Raw genomic sequence first — 22,213 nt, forward strand, 5'->3', positions numbered from 1 at the left:
TCCTCCATTGCAGCCAAACCAGGGAACGATCTCAAGGTCGAAGAGGCGGTGAAGGACAGCAAATCCTTCAGTCTGCCCATTCTGCGCCCGGTGGGCCTCAGCCCCTCCTTCCTCGCCACCCCTTCTCTGGATCGGCTGGAGCAGCTCTCGCTTCGCCGGGAAAGTGCTGACGTCTTGGTGAGTCGGGGGGGGCGCATGTGGATGGATGAGGGACTAGCCCGTGGCGGGGAAGGGGCTGCATTCGGTGCTGCTGTCTGGGGGATAGACTACCTTGTCTGGGTGTTGTTACCTTATCAGGCCAAGGTGGAGAAAGCATCAGTGGGGGGGGCTATGAAACAAAAGTGGGCCTTTTCTTGCTGCTTCAGCGTAACCTGTTTAGCTTTGGAGGGCCTTCTGGGGGAGGGAGCAGTGAGGGGGAGTTGTATTTGGGGAGGAAAATGGGATTTCACCCCCCCTTGAATTTTGCTCTTTAAAGTGGAGAAATGGGTACCCTCCCCCTGAGGATTAATGCATGATTTTTGCCTTTTGAACCCCCCCCCCCAGGTAAACGGACTGAACATTTTGACTCTGTCCATTCGGGGGGGGGAGTCCCATCTGGATCACAAAAGGGGTGTTTGGATATGAGCAGCCCACATCTTTTGACCCCCTCGTTGCTCACTACGTGTGCTGCACCACACCAACATCCCAGATCCAGGCCTGACGGGGTAAATTTGGTTCTTTAAGTTCTGGAGAAGGCCACCGTTGCACTTCACCAGGAGTGACTGGGGAAGAGGTGTGAAACGGGCTTTGATTTCTTCTAAAGTGACAAATCGGCCCCGTTTTGCATCATTTTTATAAGCCTCCTCGACTATGAGCTGTGGGGGTGTGGTTTTACGACAGCAGAGCGGTGTATTCATAATGATATACCCTCTCCGTATCTGTGTGCTTGAGTGTGCATGCACACGCTCACTATAGAATCCTTGAGTTGAACGGGGCTCTTGAGGTCATCAGGTCCAGCCCTCTCCTTAGTGCACCCATCCAAATTAATGGACTGGAGAGTTCTGCTTGACCACATCCAGAGAAGAGGAGCCCACTCCTTCTCCGGGTCTTCCTAACATCACCCTAACAGCATTAGGTGTTTTGGAACCTGCTGGAGAACCCATGCGTCTTTGGGTTGGGGTTGAAGGACCAACACATCTTGAATAGTTGTTAAAAGCCTAGGTGAATATACAACCGCTAAGAGGCAAAAGTTATTCACCATAAATAAAATCAGAAGTTAGCCTTGTGGGAAGAGAAAACTGATACCGATAAGGCACATCAGGAGTTTGATACCAGCCTTCTCCAACGTTGCGCCCTCCAGGTGTTTTGGAACATTAGGATCCGTAGCACCTGTCGGTCTGCTCCCAGCTGCACATTTTGCATGTAGCCGTTTAGCAGAGGTGTTCAACCTTGCCTCTTTTCCCTGGCTTTATTTGTAGAGTAGTGTGAAATTGTATGTCCTGCCAACAGGTATGACTCTGCTGTGTCTAAAAACTTGTTCTGTGCCGTCCTCTTTATCTTTTGCTCACTGGCTAGAGTTGGCATAGATGTTTGTCTTAGAAATAAAGAAATGTTCTCCAGAGATCCAGCTGCAGGCATTGTTGGGAGTCCTTATATTCTTGGGCGATGCTTATTCTGGAAAGTTACTGAAAATGGAGTGCCAGGTTGCTCATCCAAGGAGAGACATCCAGCTTTCTTTGGTCACATCAGGTGGGCAAAAGCTGGTGCGCTGGCTGCACGTCTGTCTTTGCCAGGCAGGAAATCTTTCCTCGTTTTTTTTACACTTCTCCTTCTACTGGTACAAGCCAGGATGACATCACTTCCCCATTTGCAGATTTCTAGAGCTACAACTGAGATCTGTGCCATCTGGAACCACTCCTCCACAGCCTTGCCAAGAAAGGAGCGTTGATGTTTATGCCTGTTACTTATAATCACCAGCAGGCAGGTGGCAGCACATGACCAAACTTGGCTACAGTAATCTCTGAAAGCTGGTGGGAAATGGGTTAATGCTTGGATGGAAGACCAAGAGGAGATCCCAGAATTGGAAGCCAGGCCAGAAGGTCGAAAGAAAGCCATGACAACTCACTTCCCTAGCCCTACCAAAATGGATAGGTCCTAGAGTTCAACTCAAGAGAGATTTTATTTTATTGTTTTATTTTATTTATCATTGGAGCGTTGCTTGCTTTGTGCTGTAGCTGCTGATAAAGTCCAACTTTTGGGGGCTTGGTTTAGGGTTAGAATTCAGCCTAATTAGCTTGTCGATTTAGTTGAACCATTTCCAAGGCCTGCCCATCTCACCATTTGTGATTCTGGCCAGAAAGAAAAATTACGGTCCAGCGCAAAGAAAAATCGGGAGTTACTCTTCCTCGCCGTTTGGTTCCTAGTGTTTGGTCTTAGACGGCAAATAATTTCTGATTGATTGATTGGTTTCTATAACAGCCCTTCAGCTGTTCCAGAGCCTGACCTTTGGAGTAGTTTACAAACTCTCCGCCCTGCCCGGTTTCCCACAAGAACCAGGAAGTGCCACCGTGCCAGCCTGGTGACAGCGTCTTCCAAAGTTGAGCTCAGCCTCAACTCAGCCTGCATCCGCCAACTGCAGCTTCTCGGGTTTTTTGCTGCTCAGCATTTCTGCTTTATTCAAAGCCCTTTGAGTAAGTCGAGGTTGCCAAATCCCATCAGCCGGCTGAGTCTGGATTCAGAGCTGCGACACTTTGGCCCAGGGTGCGACCCTCAGAAAGCAGGTGTGCTCTCTGCTGTTTGGACTCTGCACCCAGGCAAGTGAGTTGTGTCCCTTGTTGAGAACCATGGTGCACTAGAGGATCCAGCCATGTTCAGCCCCAAGTGGAGGAGATGGGATGTTCCCACCGACAGCGAGTGCTCAAGCCCCCATTACGCGCGCTTCCAACATCTCCCGGATGAGCCCTTTGTCAGGGAGCTGGCCGTAACTCCGGGACTTGTCGCAACTCGGATCCGGGAGTATAATTCTCATTCAAAGAAGTCTGAACTCTCCTTGAGGCTGGCAAGACCACGCAGGGGCTTTTGCCACAAAGCAGAAGAAGCCGGCTGGGGCCATCTGGTGGAAGGAGAGCGTCTGGTCCAAAACCAACCGCAGGGTCTGCCTGGACACTGGAGCCCGGAAGAGTATGTAAGTCTGTAATTCCTGGGCCTTTTAACCCTAAAGGGCATCAGAAACCTGAGTTTGTGCAATACAGTGAACCACGAGTTTGTCAAGCGCATGTGTGAAGCCACTGCCAACTAACCAACATTAAAACCAACCTTGCGTGGCATGGGGAATGCAACGGCTAGGCTTTTCAACGACCTGGTCATGGGTGTTGTGTGAATCCAGCCTAGATGTGCTGACCCGAGTCTTTTTTCAGGGTTGCAATCGAGAAGGAACGTCCCAGAACCAAAGTTGGCTTCCTTTTCCCCCCAAAGCCATCAGGACCCCGACCTGAGCCGAGGGCAAAATGGCATTTGAGCGAATGGCTCCTAGTTTCAGTTTGCAACTTCTTCAGGCATTGTTTGAAAGAAAATTAGAATGTATTTGGTGGATCAGGAACGCCGGGACATGATTTTCAAGTGCAGAACAGCCCGAGTTTTTGGAAATTGCATGGTGGCTGTCTGGCGGGCTGTAGATTCTGGCGTGGGAAACTTTGCGCGAGCCGAAAGAAAAAGGATTGGCTGTTGGTTTTTCTCTCCACTCCAGGGAGCTAGTAAGTGGGCCCTCTACTTCAGCAGGGTGGTGTGGTGTAGTGTAGTGTAGTGGTGTTGGATCGGCTGGGCTTGCAGTCCACCTTTGGCTAAGAAAGCGCACTGAGTGGCTAACCAGGTCTACCTCGCAGGGCTGTTGTGGGGGAAACAGCCTCGTGCTGCATTGAGATCTCCGAGGCCCCCAAATAAAAGGGTAACGCACGTACAGTGGATAGGGTCCTCCCGAAGTGGGTGAGCCATCACTGGAGGTTTTCAAGATGAGATTGGAGAGTTATTTGCCCGGACAGTTTGAGGATTCCTGCCTGGGCAGGCCGGGGGTTGGACTAGACGGCCTTTAAGGCCCCTTCCAGTTATAGGATCCTATGAAATAAAACTCATCCTATGAATGATCCTATGAAATAACAAGTAAAACCCAGGGCCGGGCCGATCCATGGGGTTATTAAGAACATTGCTTTTCCAGAGACTTTGATCCTTAGCCTGGATGATCTGTTTGGCAACAGCCTTGGCCAGATGCCCGCCTCGTTCTCAGAGGCCGGGTGGGGCTGGGTGCGCCAGATGCCAGCTGGTGCTCCCTCCCCTGGCCTGACAGGAGAAATATTGGCACCTTTGAAGGTTTGGCTTTGCCACTGCTGGTTCTTGGCCTGGTAGGGCACGGGAGACCCGTGGGGGTTCCCAAGCGTGACCCCAAGCTTGTTCCCTCTTGCCCGCACATGAGTTGGGGACAACGAGCTGCGTGACGCCAGCGGCAAGAGCCTTGCCACCCCAGGATGCCAGGGTCCGGGAGTGTCCAGAGGAGAGTTCGAAACCCTTTGCCGAAGAGGGTGTCCTTCTCTGGAGGAAGGAGGAGAAGGATCTCAAGAAGGGGGCTGCGGGGTGTCCAGAGAGATGGGTTGAGGTCACAAGGACCCTCTTGCGCTGGAGGGGTTTCGACAGAGGCCGGATGGGCATCAGTTGGCAGTGCTGGAAGGGTGGATCTGGATGACCTCGAGGTGCCCTCGGTCCCTTCCATTTTACGATTCTTCAAAATGACAATGGCATTGCATCCTGTTGGAAGCACTGGCTACTGGGGAGAGCTGTTCAGCACTGGTGGCCTCTCCTTCGCTGAGGGGGTGCAGAGGTGGTCGAGGCGGGCCCCGCCTTGAAATGGGGCTGGACTAAATGGTCTCCGAGGTCCCGTCTACGACCCTCTAGTCGTTTGAATCAGAGGCTTCCACGGGTATCCCGGGGGTGCGCCCCGAGTCCGGAAAGGTGGAGTTTGCATGGCAACGTCACAACTTGCTTTTATTATTTTATTATTATAATTATTAATTTGCTAATGATCAGTGGATTAGTTACTAGTTATTATTAATCATTTATTATTGATCCCTGCAAACGCTGGGGATTTTCATGCCTTGCACCCTCTGGCCAGATTGTTCTTTTTACGGGCTGTTCTCTTTTCACAGAGATTATCAGCCATAATCTGCGTTTCTGTCTCGTTCCCTCGGCGTTGACAATTTTATTTCACTTTTTTTATTTGTTCCAGAGGCAATCGTTTGGGCCTTTGTTTTATGGTTCTTTAGATTTACGCCGCTGGTTTTACAGCCCTCAACCTGACGGTTTTATAATTTTATGATGCTTTGCTGCTCTGAGACTTTTGGAGGGGGGTGGTATCTGCAAAAACACGACACCTTTTTTGGGCATGAGATAAATTAGACCCGGCAGGTTTTTGTGTGGTTTGGAAAACCTGCAGAACCTTTTGGCTTAGGCTGATAATGGATACTTTTAATCATTTCCCTTGAAATGGAATTTGAAATATTCATTAAAATCTGAATTAAAATTAAATTCATTAAAATTAAATTCATTAAAATTAGAAATTTAAATATTTTCCCTTAAAATGAAAAATACAGCCGTTGGAAAGATTTAGGTTTAGTCTGGACCTTGGGGATGAGAGGAACCTTGCTGGATGCCTGAAAAGTAGAAGGTAAAGGGTTAAGGGTATCGTCTTGGAAAATAAATTCCGCCCCAAGTTATTTGATATTTCCTCTTGAGGGCTCCTGCTTCCAGTTCCGTGAAAATATTGATCCGGACTTGAAATAAGCCTTGCCGAGTAAATTTGTCAAAAGAGAAAGCGTGAAACCGAACGGTCACACCCGTCTCTCGTCTCTGGCGCGCTTGGAAAGAGTCCAACCAAAAATCAAAAGCAGAAAAAGGGCACTGGGAAACTTCCCTTCTGAATAGCTGACAGCCCTGCCTGTAGAAAGCAGGTTCTTCAAGGGAGTGGGTTGAATTGCATCCTCTTTCCCCAAGGACTTGATCTTCTCCTTACAAGGATTGTTGAAATGCTAATTGGCGGTCTTTAAATCAGGCACCATCTCCCTGCACACGCTAATTTGATTTCCGCTGTCATTCCGTGGCTCTGATTAATCGTCTGATTAATTCATTGTTAGTCCAGGGTTTCTCAATCTCAGCAGCTTTAAGATGGGGGGATTTCAACTCCCAGAATGCTGGGGTGTGAAGTCCACACATGCTGGCTGGGGAATTCCAGGAGTTGAAGTCCACCCATCTTAAATTTGTGAGGTTGAAAAACAGAGCGCTAGGTTAATTAATAAAACGGTAGGATGCATGGAAACTACACATTTTCCATTTTGCAGCCAGATTCCTTCCCAGTGTGGCTTAGAATTTAAGTCCATTTGTACCAAAAGGATAGTTTTCTGCCTGCTTCGCTTCCAAATTGTTACTCTTGACCCACCTGTGGGGGTTTTGTGGCACCAGTACAGAAGTGTGTTTGGCCAGGGTTTTCTTCGGGCACGGTCGTCTGACTTCCCAGTCTCGCCGGAGATTCTGAGCTTTCCTAGTGGTCTCCCATCCAAAGGCTGATCAAGCCTGACTCTTAGGTTTGGGATCCAGAGAAGGTGAGCCAAGTCCCGAGACTTACTGCTATAGGAAGCATCAAATTGGGGGCTAACAGAAGAAGCTTTTCATGGTCTGAAGAAAAGTTGCAAATTGGGTCACTTTCCTACCAGTCTTTCAAATCAGTTATAATTTAATGCTCCTTCGTGGGTTGCCTTGATCCGAAAATACAGCAGTCCTGACACAAGCTGGCAAGAAATACAGTAGGAATAAGTTTTATCTACAGGTAGTTCTTGCTTAACAACCATTCGTTTAGTGACTGCTCGAAGGTACAACGGTGCTAAAAAAGTGACTTACGACCGTCCTCACACTTACGACCATCACAGTCATAATCAGTGACCCCCCACAGTCATGTGATCAAAATTCGGGTGCTTGGCAACCAGCTTGCACGTACAAAGGTTGCAGCGTCCTGAGGTCATATGATCGGCATTTGAAACCTTCCCAGCTGGCTTCGGGGAACCATGTGATTCACTTAACTGCGTGAATCACTTAATGACCGCCGCAAAAAAGGTCATAAAATTGGATCTGATTCGCTTAACAACTGCCCTGCTTAACAACCAACTTTCCTGTCCCTATTGTGGTCATTAAGTGAGGACTATCTGTAGTTCACAAAGCGCTCGATGTAGATCTAGTCAGTGAAGATGTAGATCCAGAGCATCTTTGGAGTGCGCAACCCTAAGATTTCTGCTTTTCATCTCCGGCCAGCAGGTCAGATACAAGGCGAGCGTTGGAGGAAGGTGTAAGATGCGAATTTTGGGGGGGCTCCCTTAACGTCTCTCTAATTAAAGCCTTGTGGGTGGGGAGCTTGGAGACTTCATTATACGCCTCTTCTGGTTCCTTGAAGTTTACGATCCGGTCGTGGTTTGGAAAGCCCTCCGGAGGCGCATCAAAGGCTTTGGGTGGGTAGAGGACGATTTGGGGGACAGAGCAGCGCTCTGGAGGAAAGACCAAAGGGGGGCATCTTGCTTTGAACCTGGCCATGATGGCGGAAGAGGGTTGAAAGGAAGACTGCGGGGGGCAGAACACTTTCCGGAGTCCGAACAGCAAGCAGAAAAGGACAATTCGAACTTCTCTGCTCTGATGGCAAGGGGTGTCGCTGCGTCGTTTGGAAATAGGTGCTGTTGCCGCCTGCGGGGTGTCCCAGCAGGATCCCCCCCCCCGATCTTTCTGCTTCTGACCATCCGCTCAGCTGTTTCTCTCCCACTGCAGGCGCCTGGAAGGCAAAGGAAGAATATGAACGAATTCCTTGGTGATTCCAGCATCCCCAGCCAGGACCTGCTGCAGCCTCCCACCCCCTCCCTGACCCCCAACGGCCCGGACACCCGGAAGAACCGAGCGGCCAGCCGTTTTAGCGGCTTCTTCGGATCGGGCAACAGCACTAGCCCTTTTGCGAGGGTAGGTCCCCCACTTCTTCCTTGCACCCCGAGTCCCGCTTGTCACAGTTTTCGCTGCAGGTGGGGCACAGATGTTGATGTTCCCTCTTCCCAGCAGAACTGGATTGCCTCGAGAAAGGTGGTCTGACACCCAGGAAGGGTTTGGCCCCTTCCGGGCAGAAGGGGAGGGGGTTCTCCGGGACCCCTCCCCGAGATAGAGCCTTCATGTGCAGGAGCAGGCTACCAGGAAATACCAGCGGAGTGGGAATGACTATCTGGATGTCCTTTTAGGTGTGGGAAGGGAACAAAAATTCAGACTTCTTGAGCGGAGGGAGAGACATCAGGAAAAGGAAGTATGCAGAGAAAAAAAATCCAAGGAAAACGAAATTAAATTTCTAAGGGGAAGGAGGAGCAAGGCCTAGATCCTGCACCTGGGAAGAGGTTCTTGGGGTGAAACTTGCGGTATTCAGGGCCGACCGTGGGCAGGAGGTCAAAAGGTGCAAGATGGTGGCTTCATGGAACCTCTGCCCTCTTGCACGTTTTCACGCCCGTCCCTCGCCGACCCCGCCAGGCCTGCCAGTCGGTCAGACGAAGCGCCTGTTCAAAAGGGAAATGAAGGTGGTTTTAGGCTGGGCCTGTCGAGGGGGGCTTTCCAAGTTACGCAAGCATCCTTTTGCATTGGTCAGACCTCAGGCATCCCCTCCGGGGGCCTTTTCTGGAAGCCCTCTTTCAATACGCAGATGCTGGAAACTGGAGACGAGGTCCAGGGGGTCGGGGGCTCTGGCCAACCCAGAATACGATGAGATTATTCCTTCCCGGGATTTGATGCGTCCCTCGATGCCACCCAAGACCTTGGTGCCAAGAGAAGGGATGGGAAGCTGAATTTCTGGGAGTGGAGATGGAGAGAGCCACCCCGGGGAGGAGGCTTGAAAGGGGTGGCCGGAATGGCCCCTTCAAATTGGGGGGTCAATCCCGGTGATCCTCCCACGTTTGCGGTCCTCGGGAAGCTAAGTGCCAGAGGGAAATGCTATGGGATGTTAGTTAGCTGTTTCTTCTCTGCCTGAGAACCTGGTTTTGAAAGAGGCCAGGGGGGGCTTTGACGGGGGGCTCCAGCCAAGTGGTGCTGGGTGCGCTTCTGGGGCGGCCCTCCAACAAGCCAGATTCCTGCAAGGCAAAGAGGAGGGCCAGGGTGGGAGGTGGGCTGTTCGCTCCAGCCCTCCCTCTGCCCCCCAGGAGCTGGACAAGATGGAGCAGCTGGAGAGCAAGCTGCAGTCCTACGCGCTCTTCGGCCTGCCCCGGTTCCCCGACCAGCTGCGCTTCGACCAGGATTCCTGGGAAGACGGCGAGGAGGAGGACGAGGCGGCCCTGAGGCTGGAGGACAGCTGGCAGCAGATCATCGAGGGGACGGAGGTGAGTGGCGGGGGGGGCTCTTGCCCTGCCGGACCTCACAGGCGGCTACGCCAGCTTCTTCCTCTCTCTTTCCCTACCTCTCCCCTTCCTTCCTTCCTTCCTTCCTTCCTTCCTTCCTTCCTTCCTTCCTTCCTTCCTTCCTTCCTTCCTTCCTTCCTTCCTTCCTCCCTCCCTCCCTCCCTCCCTCCCTCCCTCCCTCCCTCCCTCCCTCCCTCCCTCCCTCCTTCCTTCCTTCCTTCCTTCCTTCCTTCCGTCTCTCCTTCCTTCCTTCCTTTCTCTCTTCATCTTCCTTCCTCCCTCCCTCCCTTCTCTGTCTCTCCTTCCTTCCTTCCTTCCTTCCTTCCTTCCTTCCTTCCTTCCTTCCTTCCTTCCTTCCTTCCTTCCTTCCTTCCTTCCTTCCTTCCTGTTTCCTTTCTCCTCCCATCTCTTTGCGGCCAACCCTTCAGCCTGTGGTGCCGCCTGTGTGTTTTCCACACGTATCTCCTCTCTCACTTGCTGCTCGCACTGTCCAGAAGTACTTCTGCTTTTACCAGTTAAGCCTTGACAAAGTGAAAGCTTTTCTCCCCCTAACAGGGGCGGCTTTGTGGTCATCCTGGGGAGGTTAATTTAGGAGCATCTTCGGGGTGGAAACGCCAGCGGGGCGAACTGGGGCTGGCAGCCGGGCAGGGGCTGAGCGGCCAGCAGCCTCGATTTCTCCTCCGCGAAAGGGTTTCCGGCGGTCGCCTTTGCCCTCCCCGCTCACCTGCTGAGCCCGAATGCTTTCCGCTCCCTCCACGATCGCGTGGGGAGACCGAGGGGTGGGAACGCCGGCCTCTGTTTTCCCTCTTCGCCGCAAGCAAATTTAGCAGTTCGGATCCGTGTGCAGGAGGGGCCGGGTGGCCTCGCTTCGGAAGAGTCGTGCACTTCTCCAACCTTTTCCAAGTCAGGTGGTGCCTGACTACAACTCCCATCGCCTGACCATATTGGCCATGGCTGATAGAAGCTGTAGATTAAATGCCATCCAAATTAGTCGAAATTTCCCAGTTTTTGCCTCTGAATGCTGGACGCCGGGGATTATAGATTCCCTCCGGCTGGCAACAGGCACTAGCCTAGTGAGGCTTTTGGTCTCCCCGGCTGGATCTTCCAGCCTACTCCCTCCTGGGACTACAGCTCCCAGAATTCCCATTGTGGTGCTTTGGGATTCTGGGATTTGAAGTCCCAAGGCATCAGGAACTGCCAGATTGGGGAACTACAACTCCCAGAATTCCAGCTGTGGTGTTTGAATTCTGGGAGCTGAACTCCCAAGATATCAGGAGCTGCTGGATTGCGGAACTGCAACTCCCAGAATTCCAGCTGTCGTGCTTTGGAATTCTGGGAGTTGAAGTCCCAACATGCTGGGAGGTGCCCGTTTAGAGAAGCTGATTGTTTTCCCAGAAGAGGAGTAAGATTCAATCTGGGCGTTGTTTCTCCAGGCTTTGACGCGACGCCAGTGCCACCAGCAGGAAGCCATTTGGGAACTGCTGCACACCGAAGCGTCTTACATCAAGAAACTGAAAGTCATCACCGATGTAAGTCCATGCGGTGCCCTGTGCAAACCTTTCCAAACTGTCTAGCACAACATTTCTCAACCTCAGCAACTTTAAGATGGGTGTACTTCAACTCCCAGAATTCCCCAGCCAGCCGTGGGTTTGGTGGTTGGCAGGTTGGGGAAGGGTGTGTGTGTATCTCTTCCTCCTTTGAACACAGCCCAAAACTGTGAGTGTTCTTCGCCGTGAAAGTGAAAGAGTAGAGAAGGAGAAAGCCCTCCCTTCGCTGTGCTTACCAACTGGAGGGAGTGCAAGGCAGGGCAGGGACTCGTGCAGAGGGGCGACAGGCCACCTCTTCTGTAACTACCTGCAGGAAGCTTCGGTTCTCTTGGTCTCACTGCCTGGGAATTCCTGGGTGGACAAGGGAGAAGCTTCTGACTGGGCAACACTGGACAGGAAGGGGTGGGGGGAATCTTCTCCTCCCCCTTTTCTACACTCTTCTGAGCCCAGAAAGGATCCGCTCGGGGCTTCAGATCCGGGTGCAAAAAGGGGCTTTGGAGGGCCTGGGGGACGCAAACCCCCTCTCTCCTTGCAATTCCTAGGGAGCTCCATTTTCTCCCAGGTGGCTGTGCAATCTCAAGAAAATTGTTTTAATTGTTGGATTGTAATTATTAGTTTTTATATTGCCTTTTTTGCTGTACGCTGCCCAGAGCCACAGATCGGTGAGACAGGAGGCTATATAAATAGGATGTATACATAAAGAAATGACTCAGCTGCTTTCAAGAGATGCCACAGCTCTGCTCCCCTGCCCTCCAAAGCATCTTCTCCAGTTTATTCCCCAAGCTCCTTCATAGCTCTTTCATTTAGAACAGTGTGTCCCAACCTGGGCAGCTTTGAGACGAGGGGACTCCAACTCCCAGAATTCTTAGCCATACCTAGGGAATTCTGGGAGTCGAAATCTACCCATCGCAAAGTTGCCCTTTGATGTTTTGGGGTCCTCTTTTCAGTGATTCCATCCAAAGACAGAGCCCCTTGTTAACCCCACCCCAAAGTTGCCCGTCTCTTCTCTAATCCCACCACTGTACTGCTCCTCGTCTAATGGACCAACCCCTCTTTTCGTTTCCTCCACAGCTGTTCCTGTGCTGCCTTTTAAATTTGCAGGATTTGGGCCTCTTGTGCGAGGTAAGAGCTCCCCTGGTTAAAAACTCTGCTGGGAAACAGAGGGGTCAAAGTTGCATTTTCAGTTTGCCTTTGAATCCAGAGTCTGGATTAAGGAACAGAATCGCCGTGTTCCTGTAAAGCACCTCATCTAGGACAGAAGCTGTATTTATAGGCATCTAGTTTATCCTTTGATTCCTGGGATATTGGCAAGGTAGTAATTCTTTTTAAAATATATTTTATGTGCTTAGATGCCCTTATCTTCATTAAATCTCACAGCTATTAATTCCAGTAGCCTTTTCTTAGGGAACAGATTCTTCCCTACAGGTAGATTTGATAGCATCTGGGATATGTAGATTTCCTCTTAAGATGGAAGGTGGATAAGAAAGAAGCCATAAAATGATCATGCTATTAAAAGCAGCCAGAAATATTTCCCCAACATGTCCTCTTCACTGGATATATCACTCTCTGTCCGCCAACTTGATTCCAAAAAGAGGGGCATCACCTGGTGTCCTACTTTCCATCTCTATTCTTCTCCTGACGTGTAATAAAAGGGTTGGGGCTGGAATAACCGAAGACCACTTGGTTATTAGATAGAGTGACAGATGTTGATAGACAGACAGATAGATAGAGGGAGGGACAGAAAGACAGACGGACAGATGGATGAACAGATGGATGGACAGAGAGAAGGATGGACAGATGGACAGACAGACAGATGGCTGGATAGACGGATGGATGGACAGACAGAAAGACAGATGGACAGACAGATGGCTGGATGGGTGGATGTCCACTTTTGAGCATATTTATTTATTTATTTATTTATTTATTTATAGCTTATTATTATTATTATTATACAGATAAATTATATATTTTTATATATATATAAAATAATATATATATATTATTATGTTTATCTGTATAGCTGCCCATCTTACACAAAGCGACTCTGGGCGGCGTTGTAGTATGTAACATATACTATATATATATAAAGTTATAGCATATAGTAATCTTGCTGCGGTTGTCATATATAAAAACATCTCCTAAGAGTTTCCAAGGTGGAGAAAATCTCTTTTCCTTGGAGGAGGAGAAGGCAACTGCTTGGCCCCCTCGGGGCCGGGGGGAGAGCGTGTCAACGCTGCGTGGAGTGGGGGTACCCTTCGTTTGCCGCGTTCAGAGGGGGCCCATCCGCTTTGTCTGTCTCCTGGACGGAAGTGAGTTTAGTAACGCAGCAACAGCGGGACCTCAACCACACGCAGCTTGTGCGAGGAGGCGCCGGCGAATGGGTGCGCCGGTGGCAGCTTTGGGGAGAACTGAACAGAGTGCCAGGAAGATTTTTTTTCCCCACTCTCATTCATCCCCCAAAAGATGTGTCTGGTCAAACCGGTCCCGCAGGTTTTGATTCAAAAACAATAAAAATCAATAAAATAAAATATAGGGGTTGGGCACCTTTGTGGCATCTCCACCAAAGGATGGTCAAGGATGAATTAACACAGCTCAGAAGCCTCCCAGCCCGGGATCCAGACCTCTGCTGGTTGACCTCAGGATCTCGGACTGTTTGGGAGAATTGCTCGTTGCCTGGGTTGGGGTGCCCCCCAGCTGCAAACAGAATCAGTCTTTTTTCAATTCTCCAGAAAGAAATGAACTTGCCTTAAGTTGGGGAGTCAGTGCATCTCTGCTTTTTCTCCATGTGGGTTTGCACCCTGGCAGGTGGAAGCCGAGCGCCTTTTCAGCAACGTCCAGGAGATTGTCCGGCTCCATCGCATGCTGTGGAGGACCGTCATGGTCCCCGTGCTGGAGAAGGCCCGGACGAGCCGATCCTTGCTGGACCCCACCGACTTCTTCAAGGTCTTCAAGATGGTGAGGGTGAAAGAGGGCTGCTTGGTGGGGCGGGGTGCTGCCGGCCGTTATGATATGCTCAGAGGCCCTCTGGGGTTGGAGTTGAGCTCGGAAGCTGATGTCGGGCCTGGGGAAGAGAAGTAGGGTGGCGGATTGTTGGGAAATAGCAGAGAGAGAGTAACTGGGTGCCAGCTTGGTTGTAGTAAAAAATAAAAATGGGGAGTAGCTGAGCAGAAGGGGTTGTACAAGGCCAGAATGACCTCCAGGAGCAGGAGGAAAATCGGTGAAAAATGGAAGCTGCAATGCCACCATTGGCCGTTAACAGCAGAGGCACTAGAGAGCTCAGCATCGCAGGAAGATCATCTAGTTCAACGAGATGCAGGAATCTGGATTAAAGTCTAGAATCCTCAAATGTGAGGCCTGGAAGGAAACCTGGAGATCATCCAGTCCAGCCCCCTGCCGGGGCAGGAATCCAAATTCAGGCATAGAATCCTAGAATGTAAGTCTGCAGGAGATCATGTAGTCCAACCCCTGCCCGAGACTCGAATGCGGGAATCCAAGGTGAGCCATAGCATCAGAACGCCCTGCCCAGCGCAGGAAGAACGACTGTGGCACCTATACAGCAGCGGGGAACACAACCGCTCCAGTATCCCGGTCAGGTGCCCGCTTTCCACCCAGGCCACTCAGCTGCCGTTGGAGAATGCCCACTTCTGAGCTCCTCCAGGGCCTCCCTAAACCATGGTTAACTCCAGGTCTTTTCTCTCCCCCCAGTTTGGCTCCCTCTTCAAGCCTTATGTCCGGTACTGCATGGAGGAAGAGGGTTGCATGGAATACATGCGGAATTTGCTGCGTGAGAACGAGCTCTTCCGCCTTTATGTGACGGTAAGGACAGGCGGGACAGGTGGAACAGGCGGGGCAGGGTCCCCCCCCGGGCCACAGGGGTGCCCGTATGCCCCTGCCTGGTTGAGATTGCATGGCCAGAATAAAGGGGGGGGAGTTTTAGCAGATTCCCAGGAACATGCAAGGGAGAGGAGTCTGTCTGCCCAGCGTTGATGTCCCTGCCTTCCCCCTGCTCCCCTCTTGGGACCCTGAGCCGGCGGGACGGCGTCTGTCTTGACCCCGTCCGTGACGGGAAACCCACTGCCCTTCCCGCTCACAGTGGGCTGAAAAGCACAAGCAGTGCAACCGTCTGAAACTGAGCGACATGCTCGTGAAGCCGCACCAGCGCCTGACCAAGTACCCGCTGCTCCTGAAGTCCGTGTTGAAGAAGACCGAGGAGCCGCCTGCCCGCGAGGCCATCGTCACCATGGTAAGAGGCCAAGCTGAGCCCCGGGAAAGATGCTGCGGGCCGTGTTCTTCTCGCACCCCCTTTTATCCAAACCCACGTGGATGGGGGTGCAAGCCTGTGGGGGTGCCAGTAAGCCCCGTGGGTGAAAGGACAGGACAGCACACTCGGGCACTTTCTGCCCTGTGACGAAATGCTGGTTGGTTTTTCCAGTAAAAGAGAAAGCGAAGTGAACGAGGCAGGGGGGAAGAGAAAGAAGGGAGGAGCGGTGGATCGTTGCAGCGAGAAAAAGAAAAGGGAAAAAAATCAGAATATTGGGAAGAAGTGGGGAGGAAAGCTGGAACTCCGTGCGATGGGCTACATTTTCCGTCCCGAAGGGCAGTGGAGAAGGGCGCGAGGCTGCATGGTGGAAGAAAATCAGTTTGGGGATCTTACAGGAGGAAATCTTGAATTGTTTGCAGTCGGGTACCATATCCGCCCACCCGTTGCGATCTCCTTTTGGCAGGAAATAACTGACAAGGGAGAAGATAAGATATACGCAAATCTCTTTTTCGTTTCTTTCTTTTTCTTTTTTTGAGAGGGGTGATAAGAAAAAGTTAAAGGCCAGATGCACAGAAATGTATGTCAAGGTGATAGAGGAATATCAAAGTGCACAGAGAAAATGCTGTTTGATCAGCTTATTCTCCCGCAAGGGTTAGGACAGAGGGTCCACCACGAAGCTAAAATGGGTGAAAATTCAGAAAGGAGAAAAAGGGTTTCCTACCACTGCAAGTTAAACTAGGGGCTTCCGGCAACTGGCCACCAATTTAGAGGGTGGGTTTTTCCTTTTTAACTTACTAAACCTGCTTTACCTTCCACTGGTAAAATCTCCTGGCAATTTGCACTCCAGACCCAGAGCCAGAAAGATAAAGAGTCCAAATGCAACTCAGCAATGAAAATGAATTACTCGGGGGAGTTGAAATGTAGGGCCCCCCAAAAAAGCCTGAAAAAAATGGCCAAAAAGAACACTTTTGCATTAAGACTTTTAAAAGAAAATCGGTCAAAACACAGCACAGAACTACAGGGAGGGGACGGTTACATCGTTTGAAAAGGGGACTCGGGTCCCCCCCCCAGATACCTGCCAATCAATCATGAAGGTTTGGTGGAGTTTCCACGTTCCACAGCAGTCTAGCTGTGAGAAACCCAGCGGGGTTAGCTGCTCCTTCGGCTTCTGGGAGTCGCTGATTTCGACTCCGGGAGGAAAGGGCCAGCGAAGTCTGTAGATCCAGCTCGTCTTCCTTTGCAGATCAACTCCGTGGAGCATTTTATCAACCATGTCAACTCGTGTATGCGGCAGCACCAGGAACAGCAGCGCCTGGCCACCACCGTTAACCGCATCGACGCGTATGAGGTGGTGGAGGGGAGCACCGATGAAGTGGACAAGGTGAGCCAGGGATCGGGGGGTGCAAGGAGGGGCCCCTAGGTCTTTTGCTCAGTGTTTCTCAACCTTGGCACCTTCAAGATGAGTGGACTTCATGCTGGCTGGGGAATTCTGGGAGTTGAAGTCCACTCATCTTAAAGGTGCCAAGGCTGAGAAACACTGCTCTTCCTTGAATTGACTCGCCAGTTAGGACTCTGTATCAAGACCCTGGTCAAAATCACTGGCACCCACAGGTTGGGTCCGAAAAAGTCAAGAGGGGGCTCACAATTGTGCAGTCAAACCTCACCCCCTAAGGCTGTGCAGTCGCCGCCACCATCTTGACTTTTTTGACACCCTCCCCCCCCATGGAAATATGGCTGGCAGCAGCGCGAAGCCATCCGTACAGATCCATCCAGGAGGGCTTTTCGTTAAGATCTGTCACTGGGGTTGAAGATGCTTTTTCATTACGAAATAAATAATAAATTAAACACCGTTAGCAGATCAATAAATATAAAAATAACTATTAAACACGCACGATTGTCGGTTCAGTAAATGGTTAATTTATGTTATGGTTGGGATAAAGTTAATTATTAAAATTATGATTTTTAAAGGGAAATCATTACGGGGGGGACCGGATTTTGTGCGGGATCTTCCGGAACATTTGGGCTTCAGTGGACCTGGCCAGGAGTCCGGGTGCAATGGGGTGGAAGAGACAGATAGGAAATAAATAAATGCCTCCCCTAAAATTTTGAGAAGTTTGCCGCCCTGCGTAGGGGTTCTTCAAAAGCGGGCAGCGTCTGCTGGAGACGTGCCGTAAAGCTGTTTTCCGGACTGTGCGATATATCGGATTCTCCGGCTGACTCGGCGGGCCGGCTTGGCAGGAGAACCCAGGACTCCAGGAACTAACCCTGGTTCCCCTTCACCCGGCTTCGCCAGCTTGGCCTGGGCAGCGGGTGCCTTTGGGTTGCAGCGCCAAACCTGGACCCCCCTTTATTTCCTTCTCCCCCCCAGATCCTGAAGGAGTATCTGCGGCTGGACCTGACGGCCCCGATCCCCGGGACCTCCAGAGAGGAGACGCGGCAGCTGCTGCTGGAGGGCGGCCTCAAGATGAAGGAAGGGAGAGACAGCAAGGTGGGGCCCCAGGGAGATGAGGCAGCTGGGCTGTGCTCTGGGGCCCGTGGGAGAAAGGAAGGGTGGAGGGGAGGCAGCTGTTCGGGACCTCTGCTAGCTTTCTCCTTGCGGGGACTTTGGGGGTAAGTAAGCCCTCAACCTAAAATGCCCCCTCCTTCTCTCCCTTCCAGTGAAAGCCCTAATGCATAATTTAGCTCTGGTCACCATTCTCTTGCCAGCCCCACCCACCCTCTCTCCTTCCTTCCCCTTCTCCTTCCCCTCCTTCCTCTTCTTCCCTTTCCCTCCCTCCCTCCCTCCCTCCCTCCCCCCTCCCTCCCTCCTTCCTTCCTTCCTTCCTTCCTTCCTTCCTTCCTTCCTTCCTTCCTTCCTTCCTTCCTTCCTTCCTTCCTTCCTTCCTTACTTTTTTCTTTTCCTTTCTTCCTTCCCACTCCCTCCCCTCCCCTCCCCCCCCCCCCGGCTCTGTGCAGAATCCGCCAATGGGGATCCTGCCCCTCCTGGGAGATCTCCCTTGCCAGGGACCCCACCGCCGTTCCTTTCCTTCCGCGCCGGTTGCCCGTTGGCCGTCCCGGGCTGGCTCTCACGGGTCTCTCTTGCCAGATGGACGTCTACTGCTTCCTCTTCACGGACCTCTTCCTCATCACCAAGCCAGCCAAGAAGGCCGAACGCACGCGGGTCATCCGCCAGCCGCTCTTGATCGACAAGGTGGTGTGTCGGGCGCTCAGGGACCCAGGTGAGCGCGCCATGCGCACCGCTGGCCCCATCCTGTGCCCCCGATCCAGATTTCCAACTCCAACCCTCTTCTTGCTTCGTCGTTCTGGAGACTGCTGGGAGTTCTGAAGCCTTTTTTGCTCCCTGTCCAGGGTCTTTCCTGCTGATCTACCTGAACGAGTTTCGCAGCGCGGTCTGTGCCTACACCTTTCAGACCAGTGGGCAGTCGCTGTGCCGCAGCTGGGTTGAAGCTGTCTGTAATGCCCAGGTAGGCACCGCTGGACTCTGGAGGCTCTTTTCCTGGGGTGTCCAAAAAGTCAAAAGGGGTGGCTTGGAATGGCCCCTTCGAGGTTGCTGTGCCATCTTGACTTTTTTGACCTCTCCTGTGGGTGCCCCCTAGGGAAGGGCCAAGAGAGAGGCTGTGAAAAGGGGCAAACAATTTCCAAATTGCAGGGAGTCACCATCCAGCCCTGTCTGTCCCAATCCAATATCCCGCCTTAAGATGGATTCAGCAAAATTGGGGACAGTGAGGAACACTGAGGACTAGCAACCGTGGACAGAAATAGAAGGAGTGGGGCTCTGATAAAAGATGGGCCCTGCCTCTTTTGTGGAATAATGGATTGAAACTCTAGGAAGGCAGATTCTGATTTCATTGACCCAGAGACCTTGGGTGGGTCACGTCCCGGACGGGTTGGTTCCCCGCCTCCCATTCCTTTGAGCCCTGTCGGAGGGCCTTCATGGAACCCTAGTCTTGGGCGGGACCCCAGAGGTCATCGAGCCCACCCCCTGCCCACAGCAGGATTTGCTCTCTGGCCTCTGTTTGAAAACCTCCAGCAAAGGGGACGAATCTGTACAACTCTTCCTAACGTCTCGCCTGTATCTACCTCCGTGAAGTTTCATCCCATTCGTTCTAAGCTTACCCTCCGGAGCAATTTTCACTTTCAATCGCTGCCTCCCTCTTGTAGCCTCAGGCGGGCTGGGGTCTGTCAGCATCCCCCCCCCCGAAAAAAGCCCTTCCAAAATCCTTCTAGGGCAGTGTTTCTCAACCTTGGCAACTTGATGATGTGTGGACTTCAACTCCCAGAATTCCCCAGCCAGCATGGCTGGCTGGGGAATTCTGGGAGTTGAAGTTCACACATCTTCAAGCTGCCAAAATCGAGAAACACTAATTTAGGATGTTGAACAATGGCTTTGTAGATCCAAGGTTAAAAACCTGAAGAGTAAAAAAGCAAGACCCCAAAATTCAAAGAGAATGACATTCTAGACATCAGATGTTTGAGTTTTGTTGGAATGTGGGGAATTCTGGGAGTTGAAATCCACGCAGCTTGAAGTTCCCAAGGTTGAGAAACCCTGCTCTAGGGCCCATCCCTGTGTTGGCTCTGGATTAGAGGATCCTCCCTGCCCCAGGAGGGTCTATCTGCCTTCTTGACCGGCTCTCCTCTGCCCCATAGAATAAGTTGGAGCAGCTGCGTGTTCAGCAGCTCCAGCAGAGCCAGCAGCTTTCCCACGTGGAGGAAGGGAAGGCGGAAGAGGAGGAGGAGGAAGAGGAGGAGGACGAAGGCAACCAGGGCTCCTCGGGAGCCAGCTCTCCTCCTACCCTCCGCAAGAGCACCAGCAGCCTGGACTCCCAGCAACGGTAAGTCGGCTTGTCTCTCGGGGGCGGAGGAGCGTCTTTTGAGCGAGGGGAGGATGCGTGGAAGAAGATCACGTCACCCTTTGGCAAGGCACCTCGCACTTCCCCAGGCTGCAAATAACCTCCAGAGCCTCTAAACTTTAAACTTGTAAGCCTTGCCCAAAACTCGATGGGAAATGTAGTCCTGGGTATTCTGGAGACGTTGTGGTGCCCCTCCAAACAACCCCAGGGGGCCTGCACAGATGGGAAAAAATCACTTAAGGAGAGGCTGGCCCCGCCTTGAAGGGGAGTCGTGATTTGGGTGGCTGCAAGTTGATTCTGACTGTGGCAGGAGATCCGTCTAATACATAAAAATTCTCGGATGGAGTTTCCAGAGACAGAAACGCGTATCAGCCCAAAGTCACTGTCGAAGTGAAGGTTGATCTCCAAGGATAGTGGAGATCAGATTCTGTAATATACAGAAGGGCTGTAAAGGAGATGGTGGGAAATTTGTACTTCTGCAGACTTGCTAGATTGATGTCAGCCTTCCCAGGCAGACCAGACAGGAAACACGACCAGATGTGCTAATTCTACTTTATTGTAAAACTACATTAACAGAATCTCGCAAATCTGAAAGTACAAATCTCCTGCCATCTCCTTTACACCCCGAGAAGTTAGGGAGAGCCCCTTCTGAGTCTCTTTTTCCAGCCATTATGTAGCTGTGGGCTATGCCCTCTCTTATCTGACCGTTCCCTAGGCAGCATCTCTTCCCCACATCTCCCAAGGTCATTCCCACATACCACGACCTTTAAGGACCGCAGCCTGCACCTTCTCCCATTTGCAGCATGACCCTAACCCCCCCCTGCCTTGGTTGCAGCCTCTCCGACAGCTCCACCGAGACCATCTCCGTGATGGTGGCTGAGGCCAGCGAGGGGCTCCCTTCTCCTTCCTTTGAAGGGGGCCAGTTCAGCTTGCCAGCGGACGAGTCGTCCATCGACCCCCTCCCCAATTCCACCACGCCGACCTTGGAGACAGGGGACCCGCTCCCAGACGCCCCTGGCCACTTCCTGAAACCGGAGCCCTCCTGCCGCTGTTCCTCCATCGACAGCGCCTACGGGACCCTCTCGCTTGCCTCCTTCCAAGAATTGGCCGAGCCCCATCAGCTGCAGGGGGGCATGGCAGCTGCTGAGGAGGAGGAAGAGGAGGACATCGCCAAGCCCTTGCAACAGGGCGGTTCCCCCAGGCTGCGTCAACAGACCCCCGTCCAGCTCCTGCCATGCAAGACCAAGGTGCTGAAATCCAAATCGGAAGCCAACCTCTCGCAGTTGCTCTCGGCCTCGCTGCAGCTCAGCCAGAGCAGAAGTCTCTCCGAACTTTTCCCCCCGGTCTTGCTGTCCGGCTGCCCCCCAATGCAGGAACCCCAAAGCGGAGCCTTCAGAGGTGCCCTTAGCAGCAGCAGCAACCATAGTAGCACTTCTGAACTCTCCGAAGCAGAGGAGACGTCCTTGTTGGGGGTCTGCGTCTCTCCGGGGGTGGGGGCCGCCGCCTTGAGAGGGCCGCCATCTCCCTGCTGGCTGGCGGACGAGCGCCGGGGAGAAGAGCTATCGGGCCAGCAGGCATTTTCGGACCCCCCGGCGATTCAGCACCGCAAGTTGACGTTGGGCCAGCTGTACCGCCTCCACACCACGTTGCTCCTCAACTCCACGCTCACAGCCTCGTGAGTTGGGGTCGGGAGGGCGGGGGGTGGAACTTTAGGCTGGGCTGTGAGAGCACTGGAGCTGTTCTGGGAGCAGAGCTGGCCCTACTGTGAGACAGGATGGGGGATTGTGGTGGTGACGGCCTTGCAAGGGAGTCCAGATAGGAAGCATGCCCAGATGAACTAATTCTACTTTATTGTAAGGTTACATTAACAGAATCTTGCAAGTCCGAAAGTACAAGTCTCCCCCCTCACCTTTACAGGCTGAGAAACAAGGAGGGTCCCTTCTGAGATGCTTAGCACACCCTTCCTCCATCTGTGGGCTGAGCTACTTCTTATCTGAACATTCCCCTGGCTGTGGTTCTTCCCCCTGTCTCCCAAGGTCATGCCCACAGACCGTTACACTCCCCAAGATTTTTTCTTGTTCAGATAGTTTCCTCCTAGTGTATTGGGGTGCAAAATGGAATTGGGCTCCAGATCTG

General features: G+C 52.1%; 1 protein-coding gene across 4 annotated transcripts in view; it reads left to right on the forward strand.

Moving 5' to 3' along the window:
* Positions 1–22,213, forward strand: part of PLEKHG5 (pleckstrin homology and RhoGEF domain containing G5) — a 34,882-nt gene that overhangs the window by 9,486 nt on the left and 3,183 nt on the right. For 2 of the 4 annotated variants that reach the window (XM_088147589.1, XM_088147591.1), the window contains 14 exons: positions 14–177; positions 7,828–8,013; positions 9,225–9,401; positions 10,853–10,948; positions 12,038–12,088; positions 13,772–13,921; positions 14,672–14,782; positions 15,060–15,209; positions 16,471–16,608; positions 17,596–17,715; positions 18,313–18,445; positions 18,576–18,691; positions 19,875–20,059; positions 20,913–21,752. In XM_088147589.1, coding sequence (XP_088003715.1) covers positions 14–177; positions 7,828–8,013; positions 9,225–9,401; positions 10,853–10,948; positions 12,038–12,088; positions 13,772–13,921; positions 14,672–14,782; positions 15,060–15,209; positions 16,471–16,608; positions 17,596–17,715; positions 18,313–18,445; positions 18,576–18,691; positions 19,875–20,059; positions 20,913–21,752 — 2,617 coding nt within the window. Of the gene's footprint in view, positions 1–13; positions 178–2,520; positions 3,164–7,827; positions 8,014–9,224; positions 9,402–10,852; positions 10,949–12,037; positions 12,089–13,771; positions 13,922–14,671; positions 14,783–15,059; positions 15,210–16,470; positions 16,609–17,595; positions 17,716–18,312; positions 18,446–18,575; positions 18,692–19,874; positions 20,060–20,912; positions 21,757–22,213 lie in introns of those variants that run through there. The other 2 variants (XM_088147590.1, XM_025173325.2) reach the window with 2 other exon arrangements.

Source organism: Python bivittatus, unplaced genomic scaffold, assembly GCF_059951505.1.
Source record: "Python bivittatus isolate LINGU-HERP-01145 unplaced genomic scaffold, Pbiv_v1 ctg000510_np1212, whole genome shotgun sequence".
Lineage (NCBI taxonomy): Eukaryota > Metazoa > Chordata > Lepidosauria > Squamata > Pythonidae > Python > Python bivittatus.